Here is a 12136-nt window from a genome sequence, read left to right on the forward strand (position 1 = left end):
GGGGATAAAGATCAACCCGAAAGCCGAACAGCGTCATTGACCAATGGTGTTAAGCTTCAGAAAGTTTGCAGATGGCCAGCTCTCCTACTGACATCCCACAGAAAGCCAGGCTTGATCTCCTGTGGTTAGGCGGAGCTTCTCCTGCCAGGGAAAATACAGCTGCTAGGAGAATGGGCTTTGCATATTATAGCTCTGAAAAAGTTTCATGACTCTTGCTACTTTAGAGGTAACCATATTGCCTCCTTGAGAAACTGGTGACACTGGGTGCCTCTGGGGAGTGTAACTGAGGGTGGCTAAGGTGCCCATGTCCCTTAGAAAAAACAAAATCGAAAAAAAAAAAAAAAAGAAAAAACAAAATCAATACATAATTCCCCTATGTCACCCCACCCTGCTTCTTGAAGATAGGAAGGCAACCCGGGGCCAGGGCTGGAACAGACAAATTTCCTTACTCAGCAGCTGACGCAGGGAGCTGAAAGAAGGATCCAAAAAATCAGACAGAAGAGGTGTAAGTTAAGTGGAAAACCATGACCCAAAAGTCAATTCAAGGATCAGCACACCAAAGTGACCAAAAGCAGCTACTGAAGATGTGACCCAGGACCAGAAAACAAAGCAACAAGGAAAGAGAGGAGTAAGAGCAATATGGTGGAGAATAAACTGAGAGGTGTCTGAAAACAGTCAAGGACAAGAGTCTGGGGTGCGACAGACACATAGCTGGATGTGTGGGACTACCGGACCAGGAGCTCAAGAGGCCTAGGCAGCAAGGTGCAGGCCAGGGCAAAACGTGGATCAGCAATAAAACAGATTTGGTGGGTGGGCACCTTAGAAATACTCATATAAGAACTTTCCTATTTGGGGATGCCTAGATCATGCTCTACCCTTGGGTTTAGAGATTCTGAGCAGCCAAATGTGAATGTTTTGCTCTGGATAACTCCTTTTCATTATAGCCAACTGGAACCATTTGAATTCACACTCCTAATTACCTGCTTCTGGTTGCTGTGTCTAAACCATAGCTTCTGGTACTCTATACTCCACCATAGGTCTTGGTCCAGCATCATTGGCAGGGTCACACCAGCCCTGTTCATAGGACTGGAATAAAATCCAGAAGTAAGTTGTCTCAGGACCTCTGTTTTATAACAGGTTAGAAACAACTCCTGTAGGTATGGTTGTGGGATCCTGGCCTGGGTCCAGGAGCATACGAATCTGCAACGATTACCACTGGGTGGGCCTCAGCAAGGATTAATATGAGGTTCAGCAACAAAGCTGCAAGAACTAGTGGTGGGGACTTTGTTCCTGAAGTGCAGTGTCCCTGGTGCCAAGTGCTTGTGGGCAACCTAGAGCTGCATCTGATGTAGGAGGACTTAATGGTCCTGAAATGGAACGTCTAGAAACTGTTAAGGAGCTGGAGGTCTATAAGCTGTTGCTTGGTTTAAGAGTTTTCTTACACAGTATCTCGTCTTCATGGAACAAAGTCTAGCTTTCAAAGTGTCTCAAAACTAACAGGTGTTGATCCAGCGCAGTGGCTCACGCCTGTAATCCCAGCACTTTGGGAGGCCGAGGCGGGTGGATCACCTGAGGTCAGAAGTTTGAGACCAGCCTGGCCAACATGGTGAAACTCCGCCTCTACTAAAAATACAAAAAAATAGCTGGGTGTAGCAGCATGCACCTGTAATCCCAGCTACTCGGGAGGCTGAGGCAGGAGAAACACTTGAACCCGGGACGCAGAGATTTGTAGTGAGCTGAGATCGTGCCACTGCACTTCAGCCTGGGCAGCAGAGCAAGACTCCGTCTCAAAAAACAAAACAAAACAAAAACAGGTGTTAATAAGGAACTTGTAATTTTTGGAGGTGAGTAGAGAAAGTGAAAGAACAGCACTAAAAGTAACTGTGATGAATGAGTGCTGTGCCTCTACTATCAAGCAATATTGTCCAAGAGGAGCTGTAATATGTAAAAATCCTTGAGTAAAACAGAGACTGGTCAATTCTGTGAAACTCTATTACCAAACCCCTGCCCCCTGAATGTTTCTAGTCTATGTGGTATTACTTGGAACCCACTTGGGAAAAGTTGCATTCCATAAATCTGGCAGAGGTAGGAAGAGAAGAGACAGAGTTTGAATTTGCAGAAACTGCTTGTCGGAGTCCAAATGGAAAATCACATATCAAATTAGTTGTTACAAATCTATTCACAGACTCAGGGGAAGCAATTTAATAACAACTGGCATAGAGTTGGAGGTATAGGAGAGGAAGCAAATTATCCCAAATTGTTCATCCGCTGCAACACCATTATCTTCCTCTTGGAACTTTGTTATTTTGCCAATAGTGTCATCATTTTTCCTTTTTTTTTTTTTTTTTTGAGACAGAGTCTAGCTCTGTCGCCAAGTTGGAGTGCAGTGGCACAATCTTGGCTCACTGCAACCTCTGCCTTCCGGGTTCAAGTGATTCTCCTGCCTCAGCCTCCTGAGTAGGTGGGACTACAGGCACACACCACCACACCCAGCTAATTTTTATATTTTTAGTAGAGACGGGGTTTCACCATGTTGGCCAGGATGGTCTTGATCTCTTGACCTCATGATCTGCCTGCCTCAGCCTCCCAAAGTGCTGGGATTACAGGCGTGATTCACTGTGTCTGGCCAGTGTCATTTTCTACTGATGCAGGTTGGAAGCCTCATGCTGTTCCACCTGCCCCGGAAGCTTTCCGTAATGTCACAGCCCCGTCTCACCCATCCTCATGGATCCAGTTCAAGAACCATCTCATCCATGAAGCTCATCAGCCCTTGGAGATCTTGTTCATAACTTTCACATTGTCAATGCCCAGCAGTGTTCTAAAAACAGTAAGTTCTCAAAACTACAGGCATTAGTTACTAAAAACAGGCTGCTGTGTGGGAATCCACACGTAGGCAGCAGATTCTCTTAATTCAGGGACTAGAGAGCCACCTGGTCTTCCTCCCCACACATCATGGCCTAGGGCTGGGTCCCTGGGTTTATATTTTCTAGGACCAGATACTCCTCTTCCAACAGAGGAGATACCCAAATGAGTGGAGGTCCAAAGAATAGGACTAGAATGAAATAAACCCAGCTCTTCTGTGAGATGTAGGCCTGTGAGAAGATCAGTATTGGTGGCCAACCCCTGATTCCTAAGGGGCGCCCACTGAGTCATCCGGACCAGATCAGCCCCTAGGCCCAGCACTGTTCAGTAACACCAGCATGCCACTGTATTATGTACCATACCTCAGGCCCTGACTGTGAAGGAGGCTGAAACTGTAAGCCTTCTTTTGGGGTCCTCCCAGAAGAGCATGCCTCCCTGGGCACAGAGATACAGATTCCAGGAGATCCTGTTCCTCTCTTCTCACTGGCATGATCCTCTGAGGCAGAATGTTGAGAACAAAGGAACAGGACAGCCACAACAAGCTAAGGTCTGGGCAGAGAATAAATTCAAACTTGTTGAGCAAAAGAAATCAAGAACAAGCAAATACCAGAAGGGAACAGCCAGAAGTTTTTCAGTTATGAAGAACAGCAAGGAAAATGGTCCAATAGTCCAGCAAAGAGTAATGAGGAGGGCCATGGTACATAGGGAGGAGTGGTGAAGACTGAAAAATAGGTGAGCAGCCAAAGAAGGTGCCTAACAGTGAGGCAGCATCCTAGTTCTGGTTCAGCTAACTCACATTCCTCTCACCATGGGGTGAACCAATCCTCAGCTACCCTGGGGGCAAGGCTTGTTGAAGATGACTCCTGCAGAAGCTGGCTGGCAGGGTAGTGGACTCTGGGATGGGATACGGACAGGGGCATTTCCCCATCAGCTTCACCCTGGAGATAACTCCATGTTTCAGAACCTGTTACCTTTTTCCTCAAACATGAGCTATTTTTCCTAGTTTCCTTTGAAAGATTGGACTGAAAGTCAAGTTTTCGTGGTTTAGGCTCACCCTTCAAAACACCCGAAATAACTTTTGCAGAAACCTTCCTCATGTTCAAGTTTTCTTTCAAAATGAGCCTAACAGTTTCTTTGTCTAAATTTAACTCTTCAGCCATCATCCTCACGGTTAACTGCCTGTTTGAACAAACCAAGTCCTTGACCTTCTGGATATTGTCATCTGTTCGGTGGGTGACCGGACGCCCACTTCTGGCATCATCTCGAACATCTTCCCGTCCTTCTTTAAACCTTTTGTGCCAGTCAAAAACTCTGGCCCTTGACATGACTTCTTCCCCATAAGCTTCTTTTAAAAGATGGTGGGTCTCACTTGCAGACTTGTTCAATTTCACGCAAAATTTGATACTAATCCTTTGTTCTAAATAGCGGTCACTCATTCTGGCACTGAAAAACACAGGAACGTTAACAGGCCACGACTATAGGCCTGCAGGTGTAATTATATCGCTATTCTTGCTCTTCTAGAAGCCTCGCCGGGAAAGAGTAATTGCTTTTAAGAATTTTTGTCCCTCAGCTTCCAGTCGAGGCTGGGGAGATCCGTTCTGGGAAGCTAACAGGGCCAACAGTCGCTGCAAAGCTGGGAAAAATTAAATCGCCTACAACCACTGCATCCAACCAGTGCACGCACATCTGCCGAGAGTTTGCCAATCAGTCAACAAGGTTGCTCCGATTCCGCGGCCCTTAGGAGTATATGGCGAATTCTGCAAGAAAGGCCTAAGTGTTGGCAAATTAAGCAAGCAAGAAGAGATGCATCGGTGATGTAACGTGTAAGCTCGCCCTAGATCTGCAAAAACCCGCGCACGCCAAACCTACCGGAGCAGCCAGGGTATCGCCTGCTCTAGTGTCCCGGGAGACATGCGCGCATGCGCAATTCTCTCCCCTCCGCGCATTAGACTGTGCGCAGTCGCACTGCGCCAGCGCGCGCTAGGTCCCTCCTCCGCCTTGCCACACCCCAGCAGGCGCGCTTCCTTGCGCGTGCCCGCCTGCGGAGAAGGCGGAAAGGAGGGGCGGGGGAGGAAGGCTGAGGGAAGAGAGGGCACCCCCGGGCGTCAGGGTGCATTGTGGGAAGGAGGCGGCAGCGTCTCGGGCGGGCGGGAGGTGCACCAGCGGCGGCGGCGGTAAATCCTCCCGGCCGCTCACAGCACTGTGGAGCCGCGTCCCCAGCCCGGCCTCGGACCGCGGCACCCCTCCTGGCCCTCGCGGCTTCTCGCCCGCCCGCCCCTCCCCCGCGCGTCGGCCCTGCCGAGCCGGCCGGCCGGCCTGGCTCCCCTCCTCGGCCCCGACGGGCGGGCGGACTGCCCTGAGGAGGCGGGGAGGGGAGGGCTGGGCCGGCCGGCGGGCGGACGACGATGCCGAACTTCTGCGCTGCCCCCAACTGCACGCGGAAGAGCACGCAGTCCGACTTGGCCTTCTTCAGGTTTCCGCGGGACCCGGCCAGGTAAGCGGCGGGCACGGAGCGGACGGCCCAGGCCCACCTCCGAGGTGAACGCTGCCAGCCGCCGGCCGCAGGCGGGCACCTGGGCTGGCTGAGAGGGGCGCAGGAGGGAGGCGCAGCGCACTGCCGTCGACCCCAGCGTTGGACCGAGATGGGGAGCCGGCCCCAAGCGATGGGCGGACGGGCGTCCGGGGACCTCGGAACACGTGCGCTGGTGGGGGCTCTGCGCGCAGGGCACCACCCCGAACATGAGGGATCTGGGGCGGCGCGCGGACGCGGGATGCTGTGGGTTCTCGCTGTGGCTCACTTGCTGTGTGACCTCGGGCGAGTCGCTTTCCTCTCTGGGCGTTAGTTTCCTTAGCTGTCAAAAGAGAGCAGGACTCTATGGTTGTGGCCACTAGGGCCCTTCCGTCTCCTTGCCACCACCCCCGGGACAGTGTTTCTGTTTTGAGTCCCGCTACCTTCTTTTATCTTGTCACAACTGCTCTCTCCTAAGGACTTGTCATTCCACGGTTCAGGGTTCATTTTATGGCTGTCACCGTTATTCATTTTCTCACTTGGTTATTGTAGGGATAACAGGGTGTACGCGTGAGGGCGTGGGAATTGGTATTGGAACCTCTTCTTTCGGATAACCCCCACACACTGACTTCTATTTAGGGAATCATAGCATAGGGACTGTGTTTGGAAGGCTGACATGTTTCATAGGCCTGTCTTGTTGGTTCATTCATTTAAAATCAATTCCTATGTGCCGAGCGCAAATGTTAGGTGCTGGGAGTTCACAGGTGAATAAGGGTGTCACTGCTTGCAGAAAGCTCTCAGTCCATTAAGGGAACAGGTACAGCAACGGGCGATTATAATGTGTATTATTTATTAATTAGTTCAATTAATTATTGAAGGTCTACTTGTTGTGAGCGGTGGGGGTTACAGATAAACAAATCGAAGTCCTTGCTCTCATGAAGATTACATTCTAATGGGGGAGAATAAACAAGTAAAATACATAGTGTGTCGGATGATGATAAATACTGTGGAGAAAAATAAAGGTTAGAGGGTAGGGGAATAAGTAGTATCAAGGGACGCACAATTGCTATTTTTAATACAGTGATTAGAGAAGGCCTTACTATGAAGGTGAATTTGAGCAAAGACCAGGTGAAGGGGCCCGCTATGGAGATACCTTGGGCAGCAGCATTCCAAAGAAGGCAAAGACAGGGCAGCCAGGAGTCCAGGGAGAGGGACTGAGAGAGAAGTGAGATGAGACCAGAAAGGTGTGTGTATGGTAGGGGCAAATTCTTTAGGTAGGACCTTGTAGGTCTTGGAAGGCACTATGGTTTTTATTCTGAGTGAAATAGGAAGTCATTGAAGGGTTTAGAGCAGAGACTTAAATTTTAACAGGATCAGTGGCTGCTAGTTAGATTGTGGGGTGAAAGGTGAAAGCTGGAAGACCAGTTAAAAGGCTGTTGCAATAATCTAGTAGAGGAGGAGGTGGTAAATTTGAGATATGGTTTGAAGGTGAAGCCAACAGGATTTGCTAATGGTTTGGAGGTAGATTGTAAAAGAAAAAGAGAACTCAAGGCGACTTCAAGATTTTAAAAACCTATGTTGGTCAGGTTGGTCTTGAACTCCTGGCTTCAAGCAATCCTCCTGTCTCAGTCTCCCAAAGTGCTAGAACAGGCTCTAAGCCACCACACCCAGCCGACTTCAAGATTTTTAACGCGAGCGTTTGCTGAGATAGGGAACACTGGGAAGAGCAGGTTTGGTAGAGGAATACTAAAAGTTTGGGTTTGAGAGGCCTGATAGACATTCAAGAATAGATGTCTAGGCCGGGCACGGTGGCTCACACCTGTAATCCCAGCACTTTGGGAGGCCGAAGCAGGCGGATCACTTGAGGTCAGGAGTTCGAGACCAGCCTGACCAACATAGCAAAACCCTGTCTCTATTAAAAAATACAAAAATTTGCTAAGCATGGTAATGCATGCCTGTCCAGCTACTCAGGAGGCTAAGACATGAGAATCGCTTGAACCCGGGAGGCAGAGGTTGCAGTGAGCCGAGATTGTGCCACTGCGCTCCAGTCTGGGTGACAGAGCAAGATCCGTCTCAAGAAAAAAAGAATAGATGTCTTTCTTCATACCATATACAGAAATGAACTCCAAGTGGCCTATAGTTTTATTTAGATCAAAGGCCTGAATATAAGAGCTGTATCATTAAACTTTTAGGAAAAAAATACAGCTAAATCTTCATGACTTTAGATTTGGCAGTACATTCTTGTTTGTTTTTTGTTTTTTTGAGAGAGTCTCACTCTGTTGCCCAAGCTGGAGTGCAGTGGCACGATCTCAGCTCACTGCAACCTCCGCCACTGGGGTTCAAGCAATTCTACTCACTCAGCCTCCCAAGTATCTGGAATTACAGGCGCCCACTGCCATGCCTGGGTAATTTTAAAATTTTTTTAAGTAGAGACAGGGTTTCACCATGTTGGCCAGGCTGGTCTCGAAATCCTGACCTCAGGTGATCCGCCCACCTTGGCCTCCCAAAGTGCTGGGATTACAGGCGTGAGCCACCGTACCTGGCTGGCACCACATTCTTAGATATGACACCAAAATACTTGCGGTAAAAAGAGAAATAGACTAAGTGGGTTTCATCAAAATTAAACTTTTGTGTATCAAAGGACGTTACCAAGAAAGTGAAAAGAATGGAAGAAGGTACTTGCAAATTATACATTTGGGGTCTAGTATCCAGAATATATAATGAACTCTTTCAATTCAGCAACAAAAAGACAACCCAATTTTAAAATAAGCAAAGGACTTCTTTCTTTAAACAAAAGATACAAATGGCCAAAAAGCACATGATAAGATGCTGAACATCACTCATTATTAGAGAAGTTCAAATCAAAACCACAAGTGGCAGTTAGACATAGAATTACCATGTGTCCCAGCAATTCCATTCCTAGGCATATATCCAAAAGAATTGCAAACTGATAATCAAAAAAACCAAATGTACACACATTCATAGCAGCACTATTCGCAATAGTCAAAAGGTAGAAACAAGCCATGTTTATCAGTGCATGAATGGATAAACAAAATGTATATCAATACAATGAAATATTAGCCATGAAAAGGAATGAAGTGCCAATACATGCTACAGTATGGGTGAACCTCAGAAACATTATGCTAAGTGAAAGAAGCCAGATACAAAAGCTTGGATGTTGTATGATTCTATTATATGAAATATCCAGAATAAGTAAATCCAGAGAGACAGAAAGCGTATCAGTGGTTGCCTGGGGCTGGGGGAAAGAGTATGGTTTAATTTGAACTTCTCTAATAACGAGCGATGTTCAGCATCTTTTCATGTGCTTTTTAGCCATTTGTATCTTTTATGTAAAGAAAGAAGTCCTTTGCCTATTTTAAAATTGGGTTGTCTTTTTGTTGCTGAATTGTAAGAGTATTTTATATATTCTGGATACTAGACATACAGGGTTTCCTTTTGAGGTGATGAAAATGTTTTAGAATTAGGTGGTGGTGATGGTTGCAGAACATGATGAATGTATTAATTGCCATTCAGTTTTTTACTTTAAAATGGTTAATTTTATGTTATGAGAATTTCACCTCAAGGAAAACAGATGTCTTGAAGAGAGAGTAGGATATACAAGTCTGAAATTCAGAGACTTTCAGACTGGAAATTGTAAATATGGGTGTTCTCAGTTGATAGAGGGTATTTAAAGCCATGGTACGGGTTAAGGTTATCTAAGGAGTGAGCAAAGAGTGGATCTGAGGATTGAGTTGTGGGGCATTCCCGGTGTTTTAAGTTCTGAGACATGGGAAAGAACTCGCTCAGTAGAGTGAGAAGTAGCCGTTGGGTTCCATGGGAACAGAGGAGAGGAGCATCTTAGTCTGACTTGGCCTTGCCCCATTATGCATGATCTTCCTTTTTCCCAAATTTTAGTCCAAAGACATTCTTACAGATTTATTTCACTTCCATAATGAGGGCACCTCTAGTCAGTTCGGGACCACAGGTCATTTGTGTTAATATGTAGTGAATCCTGTTTTACTACACTCCTTAAGGGGAATATGGTCTATGGGGAGTTACAGTTTCAGATTTGAAAGAAGTTTTTAGATCTGGTGAAATCTCACTTGAAATACTGGAATTTTCTCAATAATAATGACTTTTAGTCATTTTTAGGGTTATTATCCTTTTGAGAATCTAACATAAGGACTCTTACCCGAAAAAACAAAAGCAAAAAAAATAGACACAATTTAGCATTCGAAGACAAAGGTGTTTATGGACCTTTATAGGCCCTGTGCATTCCTGACAGATGGCCATCTCTGCCCTGGCTAAAACACCTCTAATGACAGTCCTCCCCTTTGTGAGAAGACACCTGATAATCCTGGACAACTTTGGCTGTTGTTTCTTCCCTGTATTGAGTGGACATCTGCCTCCTGTAATTGAGGCCTTGGAGGTCCTAGTTTTGTCCCCAGGATCACACTAAGTCTGTGCCCTTTTCAGTGTTAGACTCCTTTGAATGCTTCAAGACCAAATCATGAATTTCTTTTTAAAAAGATGTTTATTGAGATACAATTCACATATAGTTCACCTATGTAAAGTGTACGACTTGGGGTATGTACATTAATTTTTAAAATTTTGGTAAAATACATACAACAAAATTTGCTATTTTAATCTTTAAATGTGCAATTCAGTGGCATTAATTACATTCACAGTGTTGTGCAGTCTTCACTATTTCCAAAACTTTTTCATTATCCCAAACAAAAACTGTAACCATTAGGCAATAACCTCCCATTCCCCTGCCCTTCCAGCATTTGGTAACCTGAAATCCACTTTCAGTCTTTATAAATTTGCCTGTTCTAGCTTCCTCCTATAGGTGGAATCATACAATATTTCTCCTTTTATGTCTGGCTTAACATAATATGTTCAAGGTCTTTTTATCCAAATCGAACCTCCTTGTACTGCATGATTTCAAGTTCTACTGTATTTGATAGTTTCCTTTTCACTGTGCCCAGAGTTATTTATAACAAAGAAGTAGTTTCCAGAGGTGTTATTGAATTAATAACAGTGTTTTTAGGGTTATTAGTTCTAAACCCCACCCACACCTTTTCTTCTGTAAACAGGTTGTAGGGAAGGTTGATAAAAGGTGACATTGCCAGTCTAGTCTTCAAATGCTAGCATTGTTAACTAACAATAAAGATGAATATATTTAATGCTGTTAAAACAGTACATTTCTCAGTCATCAGTTATAAATCCCATGCATGCTTTTAGAAACAGCTATTTAGCAATAATTTAAACTTCAAGAGTGTAATTAATAAAGTGTATGGTGTGGAATTTACATACCATAATAGTTCTTACTGTTTTAGAAAAAGTGGCATTAATATGCTGCTTTTTTAAAAAAGTGAAATAATATAATCAACCCACCTTAGGTCAGTGGCAGGGTTTAAGTAAAAACAAACAAACAAACAAAAAAACAACTGCCTAAATCTTGATTGCCCCAGCAGGGTGGCTTGCCTAATGCCAAGGCTTGCCACTTTGAGGCAGCTCACAGTGGAGCTCTTCCTAAACCAGGAGAAGGTGCAGGTAGAGCTAATGAATTGCTTTGATTAGAGTGAGTTGGGCGTTGAAGCTCTCTTCTTCCTCTTCAGGCAGCTAGTACTAACTCACCCAAGATGGGTGAGGGCTTCCAAGGTTCTTCTGGCAGTTTAATCAAGGCTGATTGAGAGTTGATGTACTCTACTTTGTGAAATGTAAAATCAGTGGTTTTCTGGGGACTCAGGAGGGTGCCTGTTTGGGCTGCTATAGCAAAATACCTTAGACTGGGTGATTTTTAAGCAACAGAAATTTGTTTCTCATAGTTCTGGAAGCTGGGAAGTCCAAGATGAGGTCACCAGCAGATTTGGCATCTGGTGAGGGCTCACTCTCGGCTTCTTAGATGGTACCTTCTTGTTGTGTTCTCACATGGCGGAAGGGGCAAATAAGGCTTCCCCTTCATGATGGAAGTCACCTCCCAGATGCCCCACCTCCCAACACCACTGCACTGGGGATTGTTTCAATATGAATTTTGAGGGAATGCAGACATTCAGACCATAGCAGCCCCCAAGACCCTTTCAGGGAGTCCACAATGTCAAAACTATTTTCATAATAACACTGATATTATTTCCATTTTTCATATTCGGTCTCTCAGGAGTAGACAGTGGAATTTTTGGAGTGCTACATAACATGATGGCATCCTTGCTTTGATAAATTGTATATTGTGTCTTCTAGAATTTTCTAAATATGATTATTCAGATCTGGGTGTTTGATAGACATTTTCTCAGAAATAAACAAGCCTGCCACTTCAAGGAGAACAACTGATCATTTGAGCATTCAAGTTGAAAATTAGAATTTTGGAAAATTTATGTGCCACTGTAAGCTTGGCAGCTCTCTAATACTTGAAGACTTTTCTGTTGAGATCACTGATGATACTGATGTGGGGTTTTTTTACATATTGTATAATTAATTGCGTTAACATTTATATGGTATGTATAACTCACTGAACTAATATTTTCCAAATGACCAATTTATGTTTTTACAGAGACATACATGGATAAAAGATCTATTTGAAGTGCAAGATAGACTATGGGATTTTTTATGTACTAGGGCATGAAAAAGCTCATTGGTCTGGTCTCAGATTTCACATTTCAACTAATCTTGAAGAAACTACCACTTGTGGAGAATTCACAATTATATGGAAAAAAGAAGAGTATTGTAATAACCTTTTTAACTGCGTATCATTATGAGGCTAGATTT

At 44.9% G+C, this 12136-nt stretch overlaps 2 protein-coding genes across 5 annotated transcripts in view; one reads left to right on the forward strand and one right to left on the reverse strand.

Moving 5' to 3' along the window:
* The window catches only part of GVQW3 (GVQW motif containing 3), a 29708-nt gene extending 24882 nt beyond the window's left edge, over positions 1–4826 (reverse strand). The window contains exons 1-2 of one of the 3 annotated variants that reach the window (XM_030918052.1): positions 3659–4826; positions 30–141 (exon numbers count right to left, since the gene is read on the reverse strand). In XM_030918052.1, the coding sequence (XP_030773912.1) occupies positions 3666–4298 (633 nt within the window). In that variant the 5' untranslated portion in view covers positions 4299–4826 and the 3' untranslated portion in view covers positions 30–141; positions 3659–3665. Of the gene's footprint in view, positions 1–29; positions 142–260; positions 311–3658 lie in introns of those variants that run through there. The other 2 variants (XM_030918053.1, XM_030918054.1) reach the window with 2 other exon arrangements.
* A 151-nt stretch (positions 4827–4977) lies between these two features.
* Positions 4978–12136, forward strand: part of THAP12 (THAP domain containing 12) — a 30903-nt gene continuing 23744 nt past the window's right edge. For both annotated transcript variants that reach the window (XR_004053614.1, XM_010366782.2), the window contains exon 1: positions 4978–5356. Coding sequence is in view for 1 of the 2 variants with exons in the window: in XM_010366782.2 (XP_010365084.2) it covers positions 5268–5356 (89 nt within the window). In the remaining variant the exon portion in view is untranslated. The remainder of the gene's footprint in view (positions 5357–12136) is intronic.

The sequence above is a fragment of the Rhinopithecus roxellana genome, chromosome 15, assembly GCF_007565055.1.
Source record: "Rhinopithecus roxellana isolate Shanxi Qingling chromosome 15, ASM756505v1, whole genome shotgun sequence".
In the NCBI taxonomy this organism is placed as follows: Eukaryota; Metazoa; Chordata; class Mammalia; order Primates; family Cercopithecidae; genus Rhinopithecus; species Rhinopithecus roxellana.